The sequence below is a fragment of the Mustela erminea genome, chromosome 2, assembly GCF_009829155.1.
Source record: "Mustela erminea isolate mMusErm1 chromosome 2, mMusErm1.Pri, whole genome shotgun sequence".
Taxonomy (NCBI): Eukaryota; Metazoa; Chordata; class Mammalia; order Carnivora; family Mustelidae; genus Mustela; species Mustela erminea.
The window spans coordinates 45997926-46025439 of NC_045615.1; the positions used below are offsets into that span (position 1 = coordinate 45997926).

Genomic DNA, 27514 nt, shown 5'->3' on the forward strand with positions numbered 1-27514 from the left:
GTAAAAACCATATTGCCTCTGTACATTTGAGGCCTCTCCTTGACCTTCTTGGTTTCATTTACTCTCCTGTACATTGCAATGCCAGGTTTGCTGTTCAAGTTACTTTGGGGAATCCCTCAAAAATTTAACATGGCAGTTCTATAACAATATAACAAACTTCTTCAGTGCCCTTGGAAAATAGCAGTTCTTCTTAAGTAACCAATTAGCGTAAGTAACAATTATTTAAGTTAATTGATTAAGTTTAAATAGAACTAGACAAAACCATTATTTGATGTCTTCTAAAATCTTTTCCAATCATATTTATCTTAAACCAGAGAAATTTTTTAAAACTTATTTTATTTACCATCACACTTCCTTGTGGTAGAATGGAATCATTTTTTTTTTTTTAAGATTTTATTTGTTGATTTGACAGACAGAGATCACAAGCAGACAGAGAGGCAGGCAGAGAGAGGGAAGCAGGCTCCCCGCTGAGCAGAGAGCCCGATGCGGGACGCGATCCCAGGACCCTGAGATCATGACCTGAGCCGAAGGCAGCGGCCCAACCCACTGAGCCACCCAGGCGCCCAGAATGGAATCATTTTTTTAAAGTACTAGTAAATATTTGGATTTTCAATCCCAAAACTTTTCATTAATTATGGTATTATTTCTTACTCATATTCAGTGTGTACAAAGCAGAACAAAATAGGGGTGTTCTGTATAATGCCTACATCCTCAGGTAAACATTGCCCCAAGAACGATGTGCAACTTCCTTTCTAACAAGTGGCTATTTTTCCTTCTTTGTCTCAGCGTGACCTCCTTAGTCCTCCAGCCCATCATCTTCATCCTGGTTCTACAAGCCTGGTTCCTGCCATGTCATTTGACTATTTCATTAATTTATTTATCCCTTTTTCTTTTAACAATCTCTACTGAACACCTTGTAGCACCAGGAATAAGTCAGTTCATTTTGTGAAGTTCCTGTTCTCAAGCTTGCAAACTAGTGAAAAAGAATCCCTCCCATATATATCCATTGTGTGCCCTCACACATCCCATGTCTCCTCCCTCAGTTCTAGGTGTTTCCCATAGTTTTCTTTCTCTGGTGCCAAGAAAAAGCCGCAAAACCATTCTGACTGGTTCCAATGAAATTCATGCACTCCAGCCTAATTTAAACCCTCAATGGCTATATAAAAGTTTTCATGTGGTTTTTACTGCCTCTTATCACATTCTTCATAGCAGAATTTCTTTACTCTTCTCAAGCTCCCAGCCACTGGCTCCCAGGAAGTGACACATGTTTTATTACTGGGAGTAAGGCAACCTCTGATATGTGATATGTGATTCCTTCTGTATTTTCACTCTTTCCCTTGTCCGTCATTTTTTAAGAAGAAAAAAGTCTTTCCTCTTTGCCAAAATGACAATCCATGTGTGTTGGGGTTTTGTTTTGTTTTTCATATTCTGTTTCCTTTACCTTTTTTTCATAAATTTTCTCCACCATCATTTGCAACTTCAGTCTCTCTCAATCTGCAGGCTTATCACCCACTAACACCTGCTTAGACATCCCACCCTGCCACAAAGACTCAGATAACTCATTCAGTCTATTTTTTCTTACATTAAATTTTTTTTTAAGATTTTACTTATTTATTGGACAGCCAGACATCACAAGTAGGCAGAGAGGCGGGCAGAGAGAGAGGGAGAAGCAGGCTCCCTGCTGAGCAGAGAACCCAATGTGGGGCTCCATCCCAGGACCCTGGGATCATGACCTGAGCCAAAGGCAGAGGCTTTAACCCACTGAGCCACCCAGGCACCCAAATTTTTAATGTTCTATTTAAATATTTGTGCTTTTGTATGTTTTGGGGAGTGGGTGGAGAGAGGTCTGTAGTTTTCATCAAATTCTAACAAATGAATCTGTAACTCCACAGTATTAAGAGCCACAGCTATAAATGTAGTCAGAGACCAGGTTATGAGAGGCTTTGGATACCAAGCGAAGGAGGTTTTAAACTGAATCCTGAAGACTTTAACAAATAATAGTAATATGCTCAGATTCTCATTTCTGGAAAGTTCTGAACATGTCACACAGCTGGCAAGTAGTGAGCCGAGATCTAAGCCCAGATAATCTGGTGTCAGAGTCCAGATTCTTAACAAGTGTGCCAAACTGCCTCGAAATTGGAATTATGTTGTTTGAATACCATCCAGCAATTGGTAAATTTAAAGTAATATATAAAATGTTCTAGTCTCCTACGAGTAAATGAAATGTTTGATTTGATTTGTGTGTAACAGTTAATGCATTTGCTTTTTAATGTTTTTGTTTTAATCCTTTTAGAACCAATTCGAAGATACAAAACTTATCACAGTGATTTCTTTAGTACCTCCAGTGAAAGTCCATCTATCATTTCCTCTGAATCAGATTTCCGACAAGGTGAGAGGCATTTGAGTAACCAAAATGTTTTTAAGAAACCATGAACGTCCTTCCTTTTCAGTGACGTTAAGCTATAAGGTGTCAAAAGAATAATTCTCTATAGATATTAAAATTATAAAAAGCTGATGATTACTCTTTTTAACAGTATTTTAGGACCTTAATAGCATCAAACATCATCAAACAACAATATAGTCATTTTCATAATAGGAAAAAATTCATTGTCTTCAAAAATAATGTGACTTGTCTCTGAAGAGTTTAATGATATTATGTCATTAATTTGATGGTATGAACGTGATATGTTAAAATGACCTTAGTGTATCTGCTAAGTGTTTGAGTTTTAAATAAAGCTACTTCATATTTTTATCACCTGTGCAGTTTTCTCTTTATTCATTCCTTTTTTCATTCTTTAATTAGTACGAAAAAGTGAAGCTTCCAAGAGGTTTGAATCCAACAGTGGTCTCACAGGGGTAGATGAAAACCTAAGTCAAAGCCAGTCACAGAGACCAAGGTATGTAATATGAAAAAATAGTAACAATAAATTGCCAATGGCAGGGTTTTTTTATTAGAATCAGGGAGAATTTTTGAAAATTATCCTCTTTTTTCTATAGTCTCTATTTTCCTTTTTCTTTACCTCTTCTTTGAGTTCTTGAAAATTTATTTAATTACGTGGAACACATTGTAGTTGTATGTGTTTGAGTTATTGGAATCTTTTAAAATTAGAATTGGCTGTGATTATTTATAGTCTGTTCTTGAAATTAAAATTGTCAATATGTATCTAAAATAACTTACTAACAGGAAATTCTGAAGGGATGGCATCAAGAATCTGTGAGAAGATAGTAAACCTTGATTTCTAAGAGAATAATTTCTCTTTCGAAAAGTTGAGTGGGCTTAACAAGGAGGTTTTCAGGGAGTATTTTTTGTTGAATGAATAATGACTAGGTTACTACTAAGTAACCTATTATGTAAAAAGTTAACTATTCACTACATATTTACTGGCTTAAAAGAAGTTATATTGTTTTTTTGGTTTTTTGTTTTTTAAGTTCAATCTGGGCTTTCAAGTTCATTTTCAATTAGCAATAATCGCGCCTCGGATAAACCTCATTGGCTACGATACTGCCACTGCTATTCAGCTTTCTTATAAGGTATTAGGTATTCTTGTGCTGTGCTTAGGATGGTGGTATTATAGTTATATATTGATTTACTTTGTTTAAACTGAAAAGTATCAAGTCAATACTGAATATTTTGATGTATTTTCTTTTCATGTGTGCACAGGTCCCTTACCTGAATAAAAGCATATTGTTAATGTTAAACATTAATTTGACATTTGTAATATGTTATTACAGAATCAGATGTTGTTTCAGAATTTACTCCCAAACTATGGAAATCCTTTTAAATTTGATATCTTAGTCTGTTTAATTCAAGTATCACCATATACAAAAGAATCATTTAGAGATTAACAAAAACTTGCCCCTTAGCTAATTAATTCTGGCAGACAGTGTTTCACACCTGTAAACTATTAATAGACCAGGTAACCCTAGCCATATGATTAAAACAGACAATTTATCTAGGGTTTAGACTCCAAATAATTAAATACATTACACTAAAGTTATTCCTTTTAATATTGCAGTTTTTATTAAATTTATGTCTTTTTCTCTTCTCTCTTATGCCTTTTAAAATAATCCATGACACTTTATTTCCTTGGAGGAAAGCTCTAATAAGCATTCATTTACCTAAAGCAGTATTTTATTTGCATAATAGAATTTTATATTACTAGGACCCCGTTGTGGTGATTACCATGATTGGGTAATTTTGAACAAAGAGGTAAGAGACAAAGATAGGTTTATGTTTGATGTTATACGATTTTTTTAAAGACACAAAAGCATTTTGGGATGAACAGCAATACAAAGCAAATATTGAAATGCAGTCAGTTCTGTGGTGAATTGAGGGAGTCACTCCTCCTTATATATTTAATTTGGAGAAAATTTATATAAATAGTATGATGCTCTTCAGCTCAATGAAAACATGTTAAAGATAACAACTGGGGAATTATTGGGCTTGTGTATTAAAAATTGCTTTTATAGTTCATTTATTAGTTGTTTAAAAACATGTTCCTCCAAATAAAATTAAATCATTTTGTGACTCTTCTTTCAATTTTCTTGATAAGTTACATCAAGAGATTATGAGAGAATATTTGTTTCAACTGTTTCCAAGTTTTATTTTTAGGGCACATTAACTTTAAAGCCACCTAAATCATATTCTAATTATAAACTATCTTTTATTTCACACTTTAAAAGGGAAAAAAAAACTCAATATGGCATTTATAGACCCTCCATTAGATAAAGACATATATAAAAAAAGTATTTCAAGGAACAGTAGATTGTTAAGTCTCTGTATATGCTATATTTCATATAAGATGCTAAACTCTACTTCTTTTAGACAAATCTCACCCCCTTTTTCTGCCCACAGAAAAACACATTAACTAAAATACTCTAAATTCCTTATTTCAGTGCAGAATTTTCTGAATGTGAACAAAGGTTTCTGATAACATCCTTAGCATGCTGGCATACAATTGGGAGGCCCTGTTTTGTTCTTTAGGTCATATATTTGTGAGATCTATAAATAGTTCTCTATTTAGACATGTTTGCATGCTTCTTTATAAAAATTTCCATTCCCTTTAGCTAAAATGAAATGGAAAAACAGATCCAGGCAGTGCTATTGATTTTATAGGGGGTGGGGGGAAATTAACAGGAAATTATGAGTCAGATACAGCAGAATGAGTAATTTTTTGATTCTGAGTTATCAAAAGTGTCTTTCAGTGACCAAAAAGGATATTCAAAGCTGTTTTCCAAAGAACATCTCTAAGTTTTTTCTGTGTTAACTTTTGAAGTACAGTTTATACATAATACAATTCCCACTGCTTCTGTGCCTATCTGCTTGACGAGGTAACCTATTTTTCTAACTTAAAGCAACCTACTTATTCATTCCTATATGATCCAGATTTTCTTTGTTTTTTGTTCATGTGTTTGCTTTGTTTAGGTTTTATTTTTTATTTTGTTGCCTCTCAAACGTTTTAGCCTTTATAGGAACACTACCAAATATTGCATTGAAAGAGATAAACTGATAGTCATTTTTTCTACCTGTTTGTAACTCTGGTATAAAATAATTTGAACAAGAAAGCTAATATATTTAATAAATATATTAGGTGCAAGTTAATATGTATAGATTTATATTCTTATTATTGTCCTTGACCCCTCACTAAGTGAGATTTTGTCATTTTGTCATTTTCTCAAGAAGGGATTGCTGTGCACCTACCATCTATTGGGAACTTTTAGGTACTGGAGATAGAATCATGAACAAAACCAAGAAAAAGTGTCCCTCAAGGAATTTCTAGGGCTGAGAGATAGCGAATAAACTATTAAAAAACAAGTGAGTAATGCACCATCAGATAATGATGGTGCTTTAAAGAAAAATAAAGCAGGCTAAGGGGATAGAGAGTGCACACAGAGGGAAACTGATCAACAAAGTGAAAAGTCAGTCTACTGAATGGGAGAAGATATCTATAAGTGATATTTCTGATAAGGAATCATACCCAGAATAGATAAAGAAATTATACAATTTACACCAAGAAGAGGCCAAGTGATCTAATTTAAAAATGGGCAGCGGACCTGAATAGACATTTTTTCCAAAGAACACATATAGATGGCTGATAGGCACATGAGAAGACGCTCAACATCATTAATTATCAGGGAAATGCAAATCAAAACCACAATGTGGTATCAGCTCACACCTGCCAGAATGCCTGAAATCAAAAAGACAAGAAACAAGTGTTGGCTAGAAGGTGGGGAAAAAGGAATCTGGTGTACAGTTGGTGGGAATGTAAAGTGGTGCAACCATTGTGGGAAACAGTATGGAGAGTCCTCAAAAAATTAAAAGTAGAAATACCATATGATCCAATAATTCCACTAGTGGATATTTACCCAAAGGAAATTGAAAACACCAGTTTAAAAACATATTTGTACTTCTGTGTTTACTACAACACTATTTACAATAGCCAAGAAGTGGAAGCAACCCAAGTGCCCATCAGTAGATGAATGGATAGAGAAGACACACATACACACACACACACACACACACACACACACACACACGCACCCTGGAATATTACTCAGCCATAAAAAATAATGAGATCTTGCCATTTGCAACAACATGAATGGACCTAGAGGGTATTATGCTGACTGAAATAAGTCAAGCAGAGAAAGGTGAATACCATATGATTTAATTTATATGTGGAATCTAAAAAAACGAAACAAATGAACAAACAAAACAGACACAGACATTAATACAGAGAACAAACTATTTTTTTCTTTTTTTTTAAAGACTTTATTTATTTATTTGACAGAGAGATGTCACAAGTAGGCAGAGAGGCAGGCAGAGAGAGGGGGAAGCAAGCGCCCCACTGAGCAAAGAGCCCGATGTGGGGCTGAATCCCAGGACCTTGAGAACATGACCTGAGCCAAAAGCAGAGGCTTAAACCCACTGAGCCACCCAGGCACCCATACAAACTATTGATTATGAAAGTGGGGAGGGAGTGAAATAAATGAAGAGGATTAAGAGGTACACTCTTTCAGTTATAAAATAAGTCACAAAAATGAAAAGTACAGCATTGAGAATATAGTCTATAATATTGTAATAACTTTGTATGCTGACTATACTTGACATGTTGAGCATTGAGTGATATAGAATTGTCATAACCCTGTGTTGCTCACCTGAAACTATACCATTGTATATCAACTACACTTCAATACTAAAAAATTAAATTTAAAAAGACATTTAAAAAAAAAAAAAAAGCAGGATGAAGGGTAGAGAGTACAGGGTTGTGATGTCGAAGTTCTATTTTACAGAGGAGGCCTTTCCCAAGGATTATATTTTAACCGAAAACTATTTTAAGTGACAGGGTGAACTATGCAGCTATCAGGAGACACAGGGTTCTTTCCAGGCAAAGGGAATGTCAAGAGCAGAGGCCTTGCATTATGAGAGATGTGTTGTATGTCAGAGGAATACAGGAAGGACATGTGGGCGCAGCAGAATGAGAGAAAGGCAGAGTGGGTAGTAACCAGAATCCAAATCGTCTCATACCTCAGGAGCTTAAGTGAACACTTTGGACGTATGACGGGAAGCCATTGGGTGGCTTGAAAACATAGATGTGATTTCTAGTTAATAGGATTACTCTGTTCTGTTCTCTGAAGAACAGATTACAGGAATAAAGGCCCAGTTAGGAAGTAATGACAGTGAGACCTAGCCCCACATCCATTTGGATGGCTATAGCCCAGATTAGATTGCTTGTGATAGAGAAGAGTCAGATACAGATATTTTCAAGGTTGTGCTTTCAGGATTTGCTGCTTAATTATATAGGAGATTTGTAGGATAGAGAAATCAAGAATGATCCCCAGTTGTGTTGTGAAGCAACTGGTGAATGAGAAAAATTGGACAAGGGGAAAAATATCAAGAATCTGATTTGAGACATAATAGCCTAAAGATGCATATTAACATCCAAGTAGAACACTCACCTAGGCAAATAAAATTAGAATTTAGAGGAGAGGCTGAGTTATAGGCATATATAATGTAATTAAGGCTATGAAAGTAGATAAGATCATGTAGCTATGGAGTATATATGGAGACTAGGAAAATCTGGAGGTTTGAGCACTATTGTCGTCAAATACTAGGAGATTAGAAATGAAGGAGGCACCAACAAAAGAGCCAAAAAGGAAAAGCCAATAAAGTAGAAGGAAAATAAAGAGCATGGTTTTCCAGAAGGAAAATATTTTAAGACTAGGAAGGACTACACCTGCGTGGCTCTGTCATTTAGGCATCCAGTGTCTTGATTTCAGCTCAGGTCATGATCGCAGGGTCATGAGCTCAGCTCCATGTCCTACAACATGCTGCATGCGGAGCCTGCTTAGGATTCTTTCTCCCCATCCCTCTGCCCCTCCCCGCCTCTGAAACAAAACAAATGAGAAGAATAGGAAAGACTGAGCAACTGTGTCTTTTGGTGCTTAGAGGTCAAGTAAAATGAAAATCGAGGATTATCCTTGGACCTTGACAACGATGAGGTCAGTCATTTCTGTGAACAGCTCTGGTGAAATAGTAGGGACTAAAACTGTTGGTCTGAGACCAAGAGGGTGGGAGATGAAGTGGAGATAAAACTTAAACGATGCACCTGGGTGGCTTAGTGGTTAAGCCTCTGCCTTTGGCTCGGGTCATGATCCCAGCGTCCTGGGATCGAGCCCCACATCGGGCTCTCAGTTTGGTGGGGAGCCTGCTTCCCCCTCTCTCTCTGCCTGCCTCTCTGCCTACTTGTAATATCTCTGTGTCAAATAAATAAATAAAATTTAAAAAAAAAAAAAAAAACTTAAACGATGCGAAGAAATTTACTCTAAAAGACAACAGGTCAAAAAGGGGATAGAGTCCAAAAGAGGATGTACAACCAAAGGAGAATTTTGTTTTTGTTCTGAGTAAGAAATAGTACATCATGTTTGTAGACTAATGACAATAACATAGTGTACGATAGTATGAATGCGCGTGAGGGGATAAGTGCAAGGGCAAAGTCTCTGAGTAGGAGAGGGGATGGAATTCCATGCCCCGGAGAGGTGTCAGGCCTCTGAAAGGCTGCAGGAGATCCATCACCGTTACAGAGGAGAAGACAGAATATATGGATGTATATCTGGAAATTTTGGAGGCATGGGTTGAGGAAGTTTTTTCCTGATTGCTTCTTAGTTCACCGAGAAAACTGAGGAAAGGTCATCAGTAGAGAGAAAGAGGGAGAGAGTATTTGAGCTTTGAAAAGAAAGGGGAAGGCAAAGAAGGTATAAAGTAGTCCTCTAAGAAAATGAGTTACCAGACAGCGCTGAGAGCCCAGTGAGATCAGTCAGCATGGTTCTGCAGTTTCTTGATAGTTTAGTTTGTCTGCAAAAGAGTGGTCCCAGGGTCCTGGGATCGAGCCCAGCCCAGCACCAGGCTCCCTGCTTGGCGGGAAACCTGCTTCTCCCTCTGCCACTCCCCTGCTTGTGTTCCCTCTCTTGCTCTGTCTCTCTCTGTTAAAGAAATAAGTAAAATATTTTTTAAAAGAAAAAGTGATTTTAATGATGGGCCTTGGAATTCAGTGTAAGGGTAAAAGATGGGTAATAGAGAAAGTGGTGGAGTCAGTGAATTCTTTGAAGAAGGGTATTAGAGGTAGTGAGCGAAAAAGATAAGATTTATATAGAGAGTTCATTGGAGGATGGAAATAGGACATTTTTAGAGGTAGTGCAGTTACTGTTTATAGGCGACACAACCTTGGAAGTAGATGACTGGCTGGCTGGCGTGTGGAAGGCTGGAGTGTTGGAGGACTCCCCAGCCTCTGTAACACAATCTTGAATGATAACAGGAGTCCTGATGTCAGGTACTTAAATGTCTAATGAATAAGAGAGAGTTGACCAGTAGGACAACTGAATGTCTAAAGCAAAAGCAGAGCGGAGGAATAAGTGATTTCATATCATGTACTTCAGGGAAGCTGGGGGCTCTTGTAAGTCAGCAATGGTCTGGAAGCAGAAATAAGAATTAAGGGAAATCTAGGGGCACCTGGGTGACACAGTCAGTTGAGGGTCCAGCTCTTGGATTTAGCTAGGGTTGTGGTCTCAGAATTATGAGATCTAGTCCCACGTCAGGCTCTGTGTTCCACATGGAGTCTGCTTCGGATTCTCGCTCCCTCTCCCTCTGCCCTCCTGCTTGTACTCGCTCTTTTTCACTCTCTGTCTCTCAAATAAATAAATAAATCTTTTTAAAAAATATGAATTAAGGGGAAACTCTATCCCATCTGCAGGCCCAGTGGTACAGGACTATAAAAATAAACAGCCCCATCTGAAGAGAACTGCAGTGTAAGCAGTTTCAGAGGATGCTAGAATGTTTTTTGTTGTTGTTGTTGTTGTTGTTGTTTTAATTTTTTTATTTTTTTATAAACCTATAATGTATTATTAGCTCCAGGGCTGCAGGTCTGTGAATCACCAGCTTTACACACTTCACAGCACTCTCCGTAGCACATACCCTCCCCAATGTCCATAACCCCACCACTCTCTCCCGACTCCTGTCCCCCTGGCAACCCTCAGTTTGTTTTGTGAGATTAAGAGTCACTTACAGTTTGTCTCCCTCCCGATCCCATCGTGTTTCATTTATTCTTTTCCTACCTCCCAAACCCCCCACATTGCATCTCCACTTCCTCATATCAGGGAGATCATATGATAGCTGTCTTTCTCCAATTAACTTATTTCAATAAGCAAAATACCCTCTAGTGCCATCCATGTCATTGCAAATGGCAAGATTTCATTTCCTTTGATGGCTGCATAGTATTCCATTGTGTATCTATACCGCATCTTCTTTTTAAAAAAAAAAAAAAAGATTTTATTTATTTGACAGACAGAGATCACAAGTAGGCAGAGAAGCAGGCAGAGAGGAGGAAGCAGGCTCCCCGCTGAGCAGAGAGCCCGACGTGGGGCTCAATCCCAAAACCCCAGGATCATGACCCGAGCGGAAGGCAGAGGCTTTAACCCACTGAGCCAACCCGGCGCCCCTATACCACATCTTCTTTATCCATTCATCTGTTGATGGACATCTAGGTTCTTTCTATAGTATGGCTGTAGTGGACATTGCTGCTATAAATATTTGGGTGCACGTGCCCCTTCAGATCACTACATTTGTATCTTTAGGGTAGATACCCAGTAGTGCAATTGCTGGGTCATAGGGTGGCTCTATTTTCAACTTTTTGAGGAAGCTCCATGCTGTTTTCCAGAGTGGTTACACCAGCTTGCATTCCTACCAACAGTGTGGGAGGGTTCCCCTTTCTCCATCAGAGGATGCTAGAATGTTTAGAGAAGAGGTGGAGCATGTAGATCTATCCAGTGGAAACAGGACAGCATACAATTATCAATAAAATAAAAGTAGGATTGAAATGTTACTGCAGGGGTTCTTCTGAGATGACTAAATAAAAATTGTTTAAATTCATGATATCTTACTTCACCTGTTTTTCTTTCTTGAATTAGACCAAAATAATTGTTTTCTTTTCTTTTCTCTGTAATAGACAATATGAAACACCCCTTGAAGGCAATGTAATTAATCAAGAGATTATGCTAAAACGGCAAGAAGAAGAAATGATGCAGCTGCAAGCCAGAATGGCCCTTAGACAGTCTCGGCTGAGCCTGTATCCAGGAGACACAATCAAAGCCTCTATGCTTGACATCAGCAGGGATCCCTTACGAGAAATGGCCCTTGAAACAGCCATGACCCAAAGAAAACTAAGGGTAAGTTAATTCTCAGATTACTGCATTTAAACATGATCTCACAGAGAAATTTCTTTTTTTAAGTTTTTACTTAAATTCCAGTTGGTTGGGTACCTGGGTGGTTCAGTCTGTTAAGCATCTGCCTTCAGCTCAGGTCATGATCTCGGGATCCTGGGATCAAGCCCAATGTCAGGCTCCCTGCTCAGCGGGGAGTCTACTTCTCCCTCTCCCTCTGCCTCTCCCCCTGCTCATGCTCTCTCTCTCTCATTCTCTTTCTCTTAAATAAATAAATAAGATCTTTTTTTTTTTAATTCCAGTTAGTTAACATACTCACAGGAAAATATTATGCAAAACACTTTTAAATTCTGTAGGTGTCCTAAAGTTGCCTGTAGATGAAATCGAAATTCCATAATAATTGCACTGGTGGGGGCGCCTGAGTGGCTCAATGGGTTAAAGCCTCTGCCTTCAGCTCGGGTCATGGTCTCAGGATCCTGGGATCAAGCCCCGCATCAGGCCCTCTGCTCCGCAGGGAGACTGCTTCCATTCCTCTCTGCCTGCCTCTCTGCCTACTTGTGATCTCTGTCTGTCAAATAAATGAGTAAAATCTTTAAAAAAAAATTATTACACTGGTGTTAAATGTTGGTTGCTAATAAATATTTAGCTGTTTCATTATTCCATTTTTTAAATAACATGAGATGGATTTAGGAAAAGATATTCTAAATATACTGTTTATTTTAAAAGTATATTCATGATCCTTGAAGTCAACTGGATTTATTCAGTATTGTAGGGGATTATCTTTTAATATTAAGAAATTTATTATCTCACAAACCAAGAAAATCAGGAATAGAGAGTGAAGGATTGGTTCAGAAGTTCAAGAATGTTATCACGTATATTCCAACTTTCTGCTCTGCCATTCTCAGATTTTTGATAGTGATTTACTTTGTAATCAAAAGATGATCACATGAGCTTCAAACATCGTATCTTTGTATTACAATATTGAAAGAAAAAAGGAAAACATCTGTGTCTTATATATCAGGGGGGATTTTTTTAAATGTGTTTATTTTTCTTTCAACATATGTATTTTTCTAAACTAAGCTTAAAAAGAACAGTCCTCATGTAAAATATCTTGAACATTTTACAACTTCTATAGTATTACTGTTAAGAGCTGTCAAGTACTTCATTATATGAATTTATCATGTACCATGATTTCTTCAATCAGTTTCCAGTTATTGGACATTGAAAATGTTTCTTTTTTTCTTTCAAAGTTTTTATTTATTTATTTGAGAGAGAGCAGGAGTGGGGGATAGGAAGGGAAAGGGAAAGGAAGAAGCAGACTTCCCACTGAGCAGGGAGCCTGATGCGATGAGGGACTCCAAACCTGGCTTAATCCCAGAACCACAAGATCATGACCTGAAACAAAGGCAGATGCTTAACCGACTGAGCCACCCAGGCGCTCCTGGACACTGGAAATACTTCTAATTTGTTATTGTTGCTATTGCAAGCAATGCTTTGATGAACATTCCTTTAGCTAAATCTTTTCAGGTAACTTCCTCCAAGTAGAATAGCCAAGTGAAAGGCAAAAACCTTTTAAGACATTTGATTCGTCTTGTCAGATTGTGCATCAAAACATTTGTACAATTTTATGCTTCCTGTGATCATGCCTCTTTCACCATAGTCTTACCTACCCAGGATATTGTCTTTCTATTCTTTTATCATCACCAATGTGATACGTGAGGCAGTATCTTGTTTGTAATGTCCCTATACAAATAATTCTTCAAACATGAAATAAATAGTAGTAAATGTGATAAAAATCTAGGATGAATTTTTTTCTTTTTAGTTATGCACTGTGTATTACCCACATTTTGGTTTTTTGTTGCTTTTTTCAAAGAATTGTCTTTTTTTTTTTTTTAAATGAACATATTATGTATGATTAGCCCCAGGGATACAGTTATGTGAGTCGTCAGGCTTACACACTTCACAGCACTCACCGTAGCATATACCCTCCCCAATGTCCATAACCCAGCCACCATCTCCCTTACCCCTACCCCCAGCAACCCTCAGTTTGTTTTGTGAGATTAAGAGTTCAAAGTTGTCTTAAAAGCATATATATATATATATATATATATATATATATATATATATGCGCTCTGGAGTTGATAGAATTCAAATTTCTCTCATTGTTTTCTAAGGAGAAGAAACAGTACAGAATGGTGAAAAATGTTTGAACCACAAACTTCAAGACTTGGTTTCTATTGTTAATAATGCTGTTAGATGATTTTAGCCAAATTTTTAAACCACTTTGTTCTTTATTATGCTAATTTTTTAAATGTGGAATTGGGTTGTAATTTATAAGATATTATCTACGTTTAATGTTGCTCGAGTCCAATAAAATAAGATTAAGGAGAGAGGAAGAAAGTCCATAAGGCCTCATCGATTTGTCATTATCACCAATACCGTTGTCAAAATTAAACACTAGGCAGGATATCATACGAAATAGTGTGGGCTTCTAATGATTAAAGGAATGCATAAAGCATAAAGAACACGTACATATACAACTTTTTCATAAACCATAATTTCAGAGAGCTAATGCTGAACATGGCTCATTAGAGATTCATAAATGCTATTCTGTGCCTTTACAGTATGCCACTGTTACGTGCCATCTCACTAAAAATTTGTGTTGCCTTTTAGGCAGTCAGTTTCTGGCTATTTCAATAACAAACAACTCTTCATCAAAGACTTACTGTATCAGTGACTACAGAATGTGAACTGTTGGTCCTCAAAAGACCACGTGTTTTTTCCGAAAAGAGCAAAAAGTGTATGTTTTTGGTGCTACAAAGTAGTGTTAGTAGTTGAAGGAACAATCATCCCATTTAATTAATGTTCTTTCCCAAAATATAAGTATTTAATTTTTTCCTTTTTTCAAAATTTTGTTTATTTATTTAACAGAGACACAGCAAGAGAGGGAACACAAGTATGGGGAGTGGTAGAGGGAGAAACAGGCTCCCTACCGAGCAGGGAGCCTGATGTGGGCTGGATCCCAGGACCCTGGGATCATGACGTAGCTGAAAGCAGATGCTCAACAACTGAGCCACCCAGGCGCCCCTAATTTTTTCTATGTTACTTTTGGTTGCAGATGCCTTTTAACTTGTTTATACACTGTTGCGCTAGTTTATCTGTATTGGATTCTATATTTCCCAAGGCAGACCATTTTCATTTTTTCTGCTCTATTTCTGTTCTCATTTAAAATGTGTCCTACTGGTTCGTTGAGTATTAACAAACCCTTAATGTTAAAGTTTTACTTAAATGGTATCTGTCACCTGTTCCACACTTGGTTAACTGGATAGAATTCCAACACCAAGCAATCAAGGAAGAAACCAACAAATATAAAACTTCAGTAACCTTCATAAGTGCAAACATATCATGTGCATTAGTGCATATGAGCACACACACACACCACCTGACTTTGGCCCCAAGATTAGCCATTTCATTTTACTTTTTGTCCATTTGGACCTAATCTCCCAGTCTGTTCTGAATCCTACTCTCACCTGGAGTCTAACATTTTAAGTAATTTCCTCAACCAGTTATCCACTCTTGGCAGAAACTTCTGAATATTCAAGACATGCAGGGAAGAAGTAGATTAAGAAGGAGTAAATGAAGTGTGTGGACTCCACTTTCCCCAGCTCCTCAGTCTCCCCTATCTCCTGAGATAATGTTTTCTCACTGGAGGCAGCAATGGGGTACAAAGGCTGATATCTGTAATATCCTTAGCTGTCAACTACTTATAAAAAAAATTTTAAAAAGACAGTGAGTGTCACAGGCTTCCATGTACATGATTATGAATGGATATGCATATTTTATAATTACAAAGTAGATGTTGTCCTTTGACTACATTTATTTTAGGATACAGGGAGTGTCACTTTCTAAAGGAAAATGAGATTGTGTTCAATCACTTCACACCTTAGCAGTACTAAACCAAATCTTTATCATGAGCTTGACAACTCTTCAGTAATTAAGACTACTACTTCTTTTTTTTTTTTTTTTTGAGACTCTGAGTTTATCTGAAGGCCAAAAAATGAAAAACTTGTAAAACTGTATGAAGCAAGGCTTTACATTTGACATCACTGGTAGAAAAGGAAACTGAGGAAGAACTTCTGTTTACATTTGGTGTAGGGCATATTCCATTCCTGTTCTTCATAAAATCCACCATACTTTTTTATTTAAAGTTCCTACATTTGTTTCAGATCACCTGGTTCTGTTGTGGTGGCTTTACATGTACTTTATTATTATTATCATTATCATCATCATCATCATCGTTATATTCTTTGCCTGTTAAGGAAAGACCTAGATTAAAAGGTAAAAAACTGTTGATTCTACTTATGTAATTTGCAGAATTTCTTTGGCCCTGAGTTTGTGAAGATGACGATTGAACCATTTATATCTTTGGATTTGCCACGGTCTATCCTTGTAAGTAATAAAACCAATTTGTGTTACTCTTGGAAAATAATTTCAGTAATGACTTTTTAAAAAGCAGTTAAAATTCTTATAAGGTTTACTTTAATAAATGTCATTCTTTTTTTTTTTTTTTTTCCAATCGTAGGCCAAGAAAGGGAAGAATGAAGATAACCGAAGAAAAGTAAACATAATGCTTCTGAGTGGGCAGAGACTGGAACTGACTTGTGATACCAAAACTATATGTAAAGATGTGTTTGATATGGTCGTGGCACACATTGGCTTAGTGGAACATCATTTGTTTGCTTTAGCTACCCTCAAAGGTACCAAGATATTTTAAGTTCAGTGTGCAGTGTGGAAACTTGGCAACAAACTGACTTCCATACCTGTTATTGCCCAACTTGTCTTGGGAAATGTTAACTACATGAACACATCAGCACTGAGAAGGAGTTAGGTTCATTGTTTTAATAGCTTGTCTTTTAGCGTCTTCTCAACCTGATGGTGAAGATTTTTCTTTTGCTCCAGTATACTAAAGTGGATTTTAATTATTATATTTTGGGGATCATTATATATGTCAATTGCCTACATATGTACTCTAGATACTAGTATCCTGCTAATCTGAATTTAAATATATAGCAGGATCCTATTTCTGAATCTCCACATCAGCTTCTTTAGCCTACTGTCCTTAAAACATAGTGTCTTTTTTAAATGTTTTCTCTTCATGATGGCAAATACATCATTTTACGTATTTTTTAAGCTTTACATATGTGCCCTGAACTTTGTGACATTCCCAATGGTCTCAGAGCAGAGTTTCAGTAGAAATCACTCCTATTTATCAGTTAGAATTTCCATAGCTTCTTACTGCTTTGAAGTTGGGCGTTACTAAATCATTATATTTATAAATTACTCTTCAATATATCAAATTCCTATTTACCTCAAAATTTAGCTTAGAGAACAGAGTACGGTCAGTTGCAGTTGAGGATCAAATTATCTTAAAACCCTACAAGATTAGGATAATGTCTTCTTTGTCACAGAAGAAATGTTTCCTTCAATTTAGTTTATTGAATTCTCGTTTCTTAAAAACTAATAGTTCACTTTGTAGAGTCATCCAATAAACATTCAATTAGTGCCTACTAATGTTCTGTCACTTTACTAGTTAAAAGTTTAGACTAATCAGGTAATACCATTCATATGAATAATTAATCACAATTTCTGTTGGTAATACACCTAATTTCTGGAACATTCTGGATAAGTCAGATTTTATTGAATAAACTTTTATTTTGAGTCAATAATATTTAGATGGAATTATAGAATGAAAAAATAAAATGATGAGGGGCACCTGGGTGGCTCAGTGAGTTTAAGCCTCTGCCTTCGGCTCAGGTCATGATCCCAGGATCCTGGGATCGAGCCCCACATCAGGCTCTCTGCTCAGCGGGGAGCCTGCTTCCTCCTCTCTCTCTCTGCCTGCTGGTGATCTCTGTCTATCAGATAAATAAATTTAAAAAAAAATCTTAAAAAATTTTTTTAAAAAATGATGAGTATTTTTTCTTCTAGGTTTCAGTTGAAAACTCAGTAATAGATTTGCTGAGTGAAATAAGTCAAGCAGAGAGAGTCAATTATCATATGGTTTCACTTATTTGTGGAGCATAACAAATAGCATGGAGGACATGGGGAGTTAGAGAGGAGAAGGGAGTTGGGGGAAATTGGAAGGGGAGGTGAATCATGAGAGACTATGGACTCTGAAAAACTGAGGGGTTTGAAGTAGCGGTGGAGTGGGAGGTTGGGGTACCAGGTAGTGGGTATTATAAAGGGCACGGATTGCATGGAGCACTGGGTGTGTTGAAAAAATAATGAATACTGTTATGCTGAAAATAAATAAATTTAATTTTAAGAAAACTCTGCAAAAAAATAAATAAAAATAAATAAAAAATCAAATAACAAAAAACAAAAAAAAAGAAAACTCAGTAATAGTAAATAATAACTAATATTTATTGAAAGCTTACTATATGCTGCATGCTTTACCAAGTGTTTTATATGCCTTATATCATTTGATCCCTACAGTAATACAATAATGCAGGAATTATCACTATCCTGATTACAGACAAGAAAACTAATGTCTAGAAAGGTTAAATAATTTATTCAGTGTCATGCAGATAGTAAATGATGCAGTGGAGTTGAATCCAGTTCTGTCTGCCCTTAGAACCCTCAGTCTTAAAAGACTCAGCCACGTCATATTGTCCCCACTGTATGCAGTTGCCCTCAGCATTCCCTGCCATACTTCTTAACAATCTTATTTTATTCTTTTTTTTTCTTACTTTATTCTTATGTGGAACTATTTTGTGCAAGTCAGCCCCCCCCTCAAAAAATCACAAAGGAATCAGAAGAAAACATTGAAGTATTTTTATCTGAATGTTTTCTCATTCTGTTTTAGATAATGAATATTTCTTTGTTGATCCTGATTTAAAATTAACCAAAGTGGCCCCAGAGGGATGGAAAGAAGAGCCAAAGAAAAAGAGCAAAGCCGCCGTTAATTTTACTTTGTTTTTCCGAATTAAATTTTTCATGGATGATGTTAGTTTGATACAGTGAGTACACAAGTTTCTATTTTTGTCTTTTTGGCTTCTGGTCTTTGGACCCTTTAGTTTACTGATCCTGAGTTACTTGAATATGATCAATGAAAACGTCTTCTCTATCATCAAAGAAATATTTCCTTCAACATAGTTTATTAAATTCTTGTGCCTTAAAAGCTTGATAATAAACCATCTTAGGAACTCAACTTATATGTCAATAATAAGAATCTCTCCAGATTCAAGATAAAGCATAGATATTTAGTGTGCATTTGTTTTTCTAGACATACCCTGACCTGTCATCAGTATTATCTTCAACTGCGAAAGGATATCTTGGAGGAGAGGATGCACTGTGATGATGAGACTTCTTTATTGCTGGCATCCTTGGCTCTCCAAGCTGAATATGGAGATTATCAACCAGAGGTAGGATTTGGTTTTTTTTCTCCAGGGGCCACTTTTATATTGATATTTTTATCCTCGGCATAATTAAAAACTGAACCTGGTTGATGTGTTTGCTATTTAGGTCTGGAGTTGTTGTTGGGGTTTTTTGTTGTTGTTGTTGTTGTTTTAAGATTTATTTATCGGAGAGAGAGAAAGAGTGTGGGAGAGGCAGAGGGAGATCAAGTAACAATCTCAAGCAGCCTCCGCACTGAGCATAGAGCTTGACACAATGTTCCAGTCCCACAACCCTGAGATCATGACCTGATTTTAAATCAAGAGTCAGATGCTCAACCAACTGTGCCACGTGCCCCAAGATCTGGAGATTTTTGAGGCTAGTTTGGTACCTTAAAGTGACTAGGTTCCCCATGTGCATTGGTATATAAAATCATACAGTGTAACTTTCTCTCTCTCTCTCTCTCTCTCTCTCTCTTTTCTGTGTAAAATTTCTTGCTTCACAATTTCAGGATATCTAGCATTTACCCTTCCTTCTCCCAGTTTCTAATTAATGGATACTAGGCACAAGCCAAATCTGGATCAAAGGGGTAATCTGCCTTCCACATGGTCCATGCTGTGATGGGCTGAGAAGCTAGCAGAGTTCACTGTACAGAGAACAGATGTTTGTGACCAATGATTCCTGAAAAAAGTGGATCTGAGAGGAAGCAAGGGACAAGAATCAGTGCCACTTGAGTAGCAAACTTCTTAACATTAACCTCAACTGTAGCGACATTTGGCCCTTGTTGTCTGTCTCTTTAAGCTTGCTAATCAGTTCAATCATTTTACCTCACTGGATGAAAGAGAAAGAATGATACATTTCCTCTAAAACTCACTCCTCAGGGAGAAGTCTAAATAAAACTGTCTTACCTCTTGATTGAGGCTAGAACTTTAAGATAGAAGGAAGAGGGCAAACAATTGCTTATAAAAACATTCTCTCTTCTAGGTTCATGGTATGTCTTATTTTAGACTGGAGCATTATTTGCCTCCCAGAGTGATGGAGAAACTTGATTTATCCTATGTAAAAGAAGAGTTACCAAAATTGCATAATACCTACGCAGGAGCTTCTGAAAAAGAGACAGAGTTAGAATTTTTAAAGGTAAGCATGCAAAATTACAAATGATAAAGTTTGTATCTTTTTCAAAGTAAGCAAGAAATGGAGGACATATGTATCTAAAAGCTCAAGTGCCAATAACTGATACTATGAATTATCTCACTTATTCCTGGCTAAAACCACGGCATTTTAATTGTCTTGTGAAAGAGAGGACTAAAGCTCAAAGAGCAAATGTAATATTCCCAAAGTCAATGGCTGGTATGTGGAGCAAAACTGATTCGAACCCATACCTGGTATGACTATAGATTCGCTGCTTTTATTCAGTTCCATACTGAAAATACACTATAAATGTATCAAGATACATTGTGAAGAAGTAACAGCTGAATTTTTTGACTGGCTATAAGAGGGGAAGTCATGTGGATTCTAGAATTATTTTGCTTTGTTTTTTCTTAAAACGCTTAAAATACAATTACATCCTCTAAAAATAGTGTTTCACAAATGCCGACTAATTCAGATAATGAAATGGGATCAGAAAAAATGGCTTTATGGTTCAAGATCTGCCACCAGCTTTCTTTGAGACCTCAGATAAACTGTCCATTTACGATCAGGAAAGATAGTATTGTGTTAACTTCCAGTGAGAATAGCAAGTATAGTATTCTGTTGAGAAGACAAACTTTCAGAACATTCTCCTGATTTAGCTCCCTAGTATGTAACAGTGTGCCTTCCATTTGCTCCATATTGAAGGGAACTAAGGTTCCCAGCCCTACAAGTATCTATGAAGGGGTTGCACTCACCCACTTACATCACCTTTAATCTAGGGTTTGTGCTAAAACATATAATGGGGTTTATTTTATTTGAGTCAACATTTAAAGACATTGAATTATGTAGTTATGTTTTCCTTTAGTTACGACATTTTTATACTTGAAGGACATAAAAAGTTATATTTTTATTAATAAAGGTAGAAAGCAGATTAGCATAGTGGTAAGAATTTGCTTGGGAATTTGTAGTCAGACAGTCTTGCATTTGAATTCTTGTTTCAACCAGCTCTGTGAACTTGGACAATATATTTCATCTTCCTGAGCTTTAGTGTTCTCCCTGTAAGTAGTGTGCTTAATGCATAAGTGGGTTGCCCTACTCCTTGTAATAATATATCCTGTTACTCCATTCTCTTTAACTTTAGCATCTTTCTTCTAACCTGAGTTATTAAAATCACATTAATACACCTTTCTAAATTTATACTTTTACATCTTTCTGCAAATCATGCTCTTTGGACCGAGACAGCAAGGCATCCCATATCTGGTCCTTTAAAGACAAAAATTTGCCAACCCCTGATATAAAACATTTCCAACCCCAAAAAACTTCCTCGTGTCCCTTTGCAGTCAATCCCCCACCACCACTGTGCCAGCCCTTGGCAAGTACTGATCTTCTATCACCATAGTTTTTTCTTGTCTAGAATTTCATTAAAAGAATTATGTATTATGTAGTAGTCTTCTGTATCTGGCTCTTTTCACTTAGAAACAATAATTTTGAGATTCATCCATGATATGACTTGTATCAGCAGTTTTTGTTGTTGGTGGGTTTTTTGCTGTTGTTGTTGGGGGGTGGTTTCTTGTTGGTTTTTGTTTTTTGCTGGGTAGTTTCTCTTTCTACAGATACACAACCTATTTATTTTTTCATTAGTTGATGGATATAAAGCTTCCGTAAACTTTCAAATACACATTTTTATGTGAGCATATGGTTTTTACTTCTTTTGAGTGATTACCTAAGAGTAGGTTTGCTGAGATCTTTGGGAAATGTATGTTTCACTTTATAAGAAATTGCCAGATTGTTTTAAAGTGGTTGTCCAATGTTACAGTACTACCAGTAATGTGTGAGATTTCTAGTTGCTCCACAGCCTCAAAATACTTGGTATGCTCAGTCTTTTTAACTATAGAAATAGGTAAGTAACAGTATATCCTTGTGGTTTTAATGTGTATTGCCCTAATTACTATTTATGGTGAACATCTTTTCACGTGTTTATTTGCCATTCATGTATCTTCTCCATTGAAGTGTCTAATAAAATCTTTTGCCCATCTCTGTATCTGGTTATGTGTCTCCTTATTGCTAAGAAATACATGCTTTCTATATGTTCTGGGTACAGTTCCTTTCTCAGATATATAATATGTTTATCTCCCAGTATGTAGCCTGCCTTTATATTTTCTTTTCCCTTTTATTTATTTATTTATTTTTTTTTGAGAGGGAGATTGAGAGTGTAAGAGAGAGAATCTTAAGCAGCAGACTCCCCACTAAGCACAGGGCAGGGCTTGATCTCACAACCCTGAGATCATGACCTGAGCTGAAATCAAGAGTCAGACACTTAACTGACTGAGCCACCCAGGCACTCCATTGCATTCATATTTCTTATCACTGACTTTTGAAGATCAAATGTTTCAGTTTACCAATTTTTTATTCTATAGTTTATGTTTTTTTATGTCCCACAAGGAAATTTCTTTCAATTCCGTACCCACAAAGATTTTCTAAGCTTTATGGTTGTAGTTCCTGTATTTAGGTCTATGACCCGTTTGGGGTTAATTTTCATATATTCAGTGTAATAGAGGTCAAGATTCATTTTCTTACCTGTGAATACCCATTTGTTTCAGAACTATTTGTTTTGTTTTGTTTAATTTAATTTATTTATTTGACTGAGAAAGACAGCGAGAGAGGGAACACAAGCAGTGGGAGTGGGAGAGGGAGAAGCAGGTTTCTCACCTATCAGGGCTGGATCCCAGGACCCTGGGATCATGACCTGAGCCGAAGGCAGACGCTTAACGACTGAGCCACCAGGCACCCCTCAGCACCATTTGTTGAAAAGACTCTCCTTTCCATATCAAACTACAGTGGTACAACTTTCTATATCTTTGTCACCTTCTACCAAGGTACATTGCTATGATGTGCTACTATTCCAACAGGTCTGCCAAAGACTGACAGAATATGGAGTTCATTTTCATCGAGTGCACCCTGAGAAAAAGTCACAAACTGGAATATTGCTTGGAGTCTGTTCTAAAGGTGTCCTTGTGTTTGAGGTTCACAATGGAATTCGCACACTAGTCCTTCGCTTTCCATGGAGGGAAACCAAGAAGATTTCTTTTTCCGTATGTCCATTTAAACTCCTTTTCATTATATTTTAAAATACGTGTTGTAACCTATTAATTGATTATCCTTAAGTAACCTTTTGATTCTTCTATTCAGTAGGGCTAATACATTTTAAAACTATTTAACTCTTCTCAGTTGTAGGAAGTATTATTGAGATTTTTATTTGGTCTTAGTTTTATCAGGAAGTGGTTTTTAAAAGAATAGTGTACATTCCTAGCTGGTTACACGCTCAATTAACTTAGTTAAATTACAACCAAGTTGACTTTCTATTAATTCAGAACGTATTCTGGGTTACTAACTTCTCACATGGAGAAATCTCTCTAATATATATTTAAAAATAATTATTTTAACCCTAGTAAATCTTGTCTAGCTTAATAGTGGTGCCCTCACAGCAACTATGTTTGAATTTCAGCAGTCCAGAGATTTATTGGATTTTATGAACTAAAAAAAATTTTTAATGTCCCAGAACTTTCTGTAGTTTTAAGTTTTAGTGTATACTCCATGTGGAGATGAAGTTGTAGAATATCATGTTTATGAAAGATAGTAAGCCATAAAGGCATATTTTGATTTTGGAAGTCAGTGTTCTGAAATGCAGTTGGGAAGCCACAGAGGTGAATAAAAAAAATATGTTAAGATATGTATTTGTTTTCTTAATGGTATGCAAGGACTACTGAGATCTCTAAGGACTACTAGATCCCGTATTTGGGCTAAAATATAGTTCCGCTACAACACTGTTTATAAGGATACCAAGCTGAAGGTCCCAACTTATTCTGGTTAATTTTCAACTTAGAGACCTTTGAAATCAGTTCTAGACTTGATGGTTAGTGGGTTGGTTTCCTGTGACACCCACAGGTACCACTAAGATTCCCAGATAATAATGTGTTCTCTCAGGAAAGCCCAGATAGCCTCATCTTCCCAAGACTGTCAAGACCAGGAAATTGCCCTGGTATAATTTACCTTCCCCAGTGGAAATGCTGGCAGAGCAAATATCTGGAGGAAAGCTTAGATTAATTAACTACAAATCTAATTTGGACCAATTTAAAAAAGGCAACAATTCAAATAAATTATCTAGCATTCAGCTCTCTGTTGTTTGCCAAGCTAGCACACCAGCCCTGCCATATGTAGAACTAGCTGTGATTAGCTCATTTTTAAAGATCTCCAGTAATAGAGAAGAGATCACATTCCCACGCAGACTGTTCTTCTGTTTAACAAAACTTGTTTATCCCGAACTTCCTCCTCCAACACAGAGCCCTTTTAAACCCTCCTTTCCCCCCACCCCCACTAGCCTCTGGGGAGATGGAAATGTCACCCTCCTTCGCCTTTTCTCATCTCTCACAACTGAATTCCCGTGGACACATTTCTTGTCCAGTTTTTCAGTAAACACACAGAATCTTCTTATAATTTGTTTCGAACCTGTACAGCTTTACAACTTTGGAGAACAATGTCCTAGGGAATTACTTGACAGTGGTTATGTTTCTTTGAGAAAAAAATTCCCCAACTATTTCAATTCACTAGGTATGCTACTGCTAGTCAAGGTACTAGTTTGGTGCTACTGAGTCTTTAATTCCACTTTAATACTTGCTGATTTCCTTTTTTAAGAAAAAGAGAACTGGGTCCCAGAGATTTCATTGGCAACATATTCAGATAGAATTTAATAACCTTATTTTGCTTTTATTGCATTGATTACATATACTTTCTTAAAGATTTTAATTAATTATTTATTTATTTGCGCGCGCGCGCGCGAGAGAGAGAGAGAGAGAAAGAGAAAGAGCATGAGCAGGGGCCAGGGGCAGAGGGAGAGAGAGAAGCGGACCCCCTGCTTAACATGGAGCCCCATGCAGGGCTCGATCCCAGGATCCTGGGATCATGACCTGAGCTGAAGGCAGGTGCTTAGCCAACTGAGCAACCTGGGAACCCCGATTACATATTTTTAGTACCTGGATTCTATTTATGGCATAGTGGTTTTCTATTTATAGTTTTAATATAAAGTTTTAGTGAATTTATATAAACAAACTCAATTTAAAAATTTATAGTTTAATAAGACCAGAAATTTTGAAGAAGGCAAACCTGCACAATTGAAGTTGGAGTAATACTGTTATTGTGTCATTTGTGAACATCACCAAATGTTTCTGCATTTGAAGACAAGGGACATGAGTAGAGGGAATAATTTGCACAGTAGAAGCAGCCAAGAGCTAGAGTAAAGCCTAATTGGACTTAAGTAATTCTCCAGAGACATTAGTCTTAGATTCCTACCATGCTGAATGCTAGTCTTTTAAGACATACAGATCATCTGCAAGCCTCACCCCAGAGGTTGCAACATTTGGGGATGCCCTCTTACACAAGACACATTTATTTCTCAAGAAACATTGAAAAGATAACACTAATTGGTGGTTCTCCTGTTTCCCCTGAATTTGAATGCAAGAATCCCTCTAAGTCTCTAAAAATTTGATGTGTATTATCTCTCATTCCAGCAGCCATGTTACCCAGTGCCTCTCTATTCTCTCATTTTCTTTTAACTTCTCACAATTTCCATACCAGCCTTCAGGCCATCAAGATTTTTTTTGGCAGAATCATAGCTCTTATATATCAATAAATCAATTTTTTTGAACTTCATTTTCGTACCCAAGAAGAATATATTTTTATAATGTCTTTTTCAAATAGTTACGGCATTTACAAACGTTGCAATATAGTAAAAATATCAATAATCTCATAAAAAGAAATTTTTCTCTTACTGGTAGCTTATATACTGTCTGATTTAAGCTATAATATTTGAAAGTGACAAGTGATATTAATTTGATTTATTTGCTGAATCTGTTATAATAACAGGGTCCTGTTTATAGTAGATGCAGGTCAAGGAACACTCATGCTTAATGAGTGTTAAATGAAAAATAAAAATAGTATCTGTACTTACTAATTATTGGTTACAGAATTCAGTCACGTGGTAGGAAAGCATCCTAATTATTAACACCCCTGATTAATATTGTAGAAAAAGAAAATCACATTGCAAAATACATCGGATGGAATAAAACATGCTTTCCAGACAGACAACAGTAAGGTTTGCCAGTACCTGCTCCACCTCTGCTCTTCCCAGCATAAGTTCCAGCTGCAGATGAGAGCAAGACAGAGCAACCAAGATGCCCAGGATATTGGTAAGGAGAAACACATTGTGCCAGATGACCAGGGTGCAAGCTTGGTTTTTGCCACAAATTTTAAAAGACTTTCTGTGTCTAGGATGAACATTACAAGGTATATAGATGTTAAATGACTAAGTCAACTTTTTATAGGTGCCACACATGAAGATGGGATTTCAACTTCATGTTCATTTTGAAGACAGCCCCCCAGATCAGTCAGGGAGTACCTGTTGAAATGTCTATTTCGTGCAAATCATGAAGCTAACTGATGTAAATAAGGCATTTGGGTCATAGTCTCTACCCATAGTAGAATTACATACTTTCGGGGAAGGTAAAACCAACGTGCATGAAGCAATAATACACATTAGAGGGTCCAGGTTTTAATAACAGATTAGATCATACAGACTACATGATCTGCAGTAAGAGAGGGGGAGATCAGAGGCCAGAATACTGCAGTGGTGACACTTGAACTGGACGTTGAAGGACAAAAATAACTAAGATAAATGGAAGGGCTTTCCAGGTGAGGGTAAAAAACACAAGAAATGAGGTAGGGGGCAAGGGGAGTGTGCACCCAGGACAGCGAAGTTACATACTATAATGGTTTGGGGGTGGCAGATTTCCCACCTGTTACTTTTACTTGAGTGTGTCCCTCTTCAGAGACTGAAATCAGTAACCCACATACCCAGTATAAATGCTCAGGAGAGTGATTTCAGTTCCTTTTGAAAAGGAACCAGCAGAAGAAACTGATTCAGCTCTAAAAAATATATCTCCAAAAATAATAATAATTATTATTATTAATTAAATATTTAAAAATATATATATATCTCCAACAGAACTGAAATATTTAAAGCTTACTCTGGAACACCACATGTAGAGATTAAAGTTATACAAAGTCTAGTTCTGCATAGTAAATTCTTGTAAACTTCTGTGAAATACTCTGAAGAATTAGATTTTTAAATTTAACGGAATAGCACTGATGACCTTGTGCAGAGAGTCCTGTGAATTCTGTATCCAAACTTTCTCACATCCTGAAATCGTACAAAAAAATGTAT

General features: G+C 36.7%; 1 protein-coding gene and 1 pseudogene across 10 annotated transcripts in view; one reads left to right on the forward strand and one right to left on the reverse strand.

The window, feature by feature from the left end:
- Positions 1-27514, forward strand: part of PTPN13 (protein tyrosine phosphatase non-receptor type 13) — a 213244-nt gene that overhangs the window by 113990 nt on the left and 71740 nt on the right. For all 10 annotated transcript variants that reach the window (XM_032332798.1, XM_032332800.1, XM_032332799.1 and 7 more), the window contains 10 exons: positions 2294-2389; positions 2804-2897; positions 11499-11718; positions 16087-16161; positions 16295-16469; positions 18578-18731; positions 18998-19136; positions 20092-20244; positions 23148-23330; positions 26318-26480. In XM_032332798.1, coding sequence (XP_032188689.1) covers positions 2294-2389; positions 2804-2897; positions 11499-11718; positions 16087-16161; positions 16295-16469; positions 18578-18731; positions 18998-19136; positions 20092-20244; positions 23148-23330; positions 26318-26480 — 1452 coding nt within the window. The remainder of the gene's footprint in view (positions 1-2293; positions 2390-2803; positions 2898-11498; positions 11719-16086; positions 16162-16294; positions 16470-18577; positions 18732-18997; positions 19137-20091; positions 20245-23147; positions 23331-26317; positions 26481-27514) is intronic.
- On the reverse strand, positions 3356-3521 carry LOC116585365 (annotated as a pseudogene).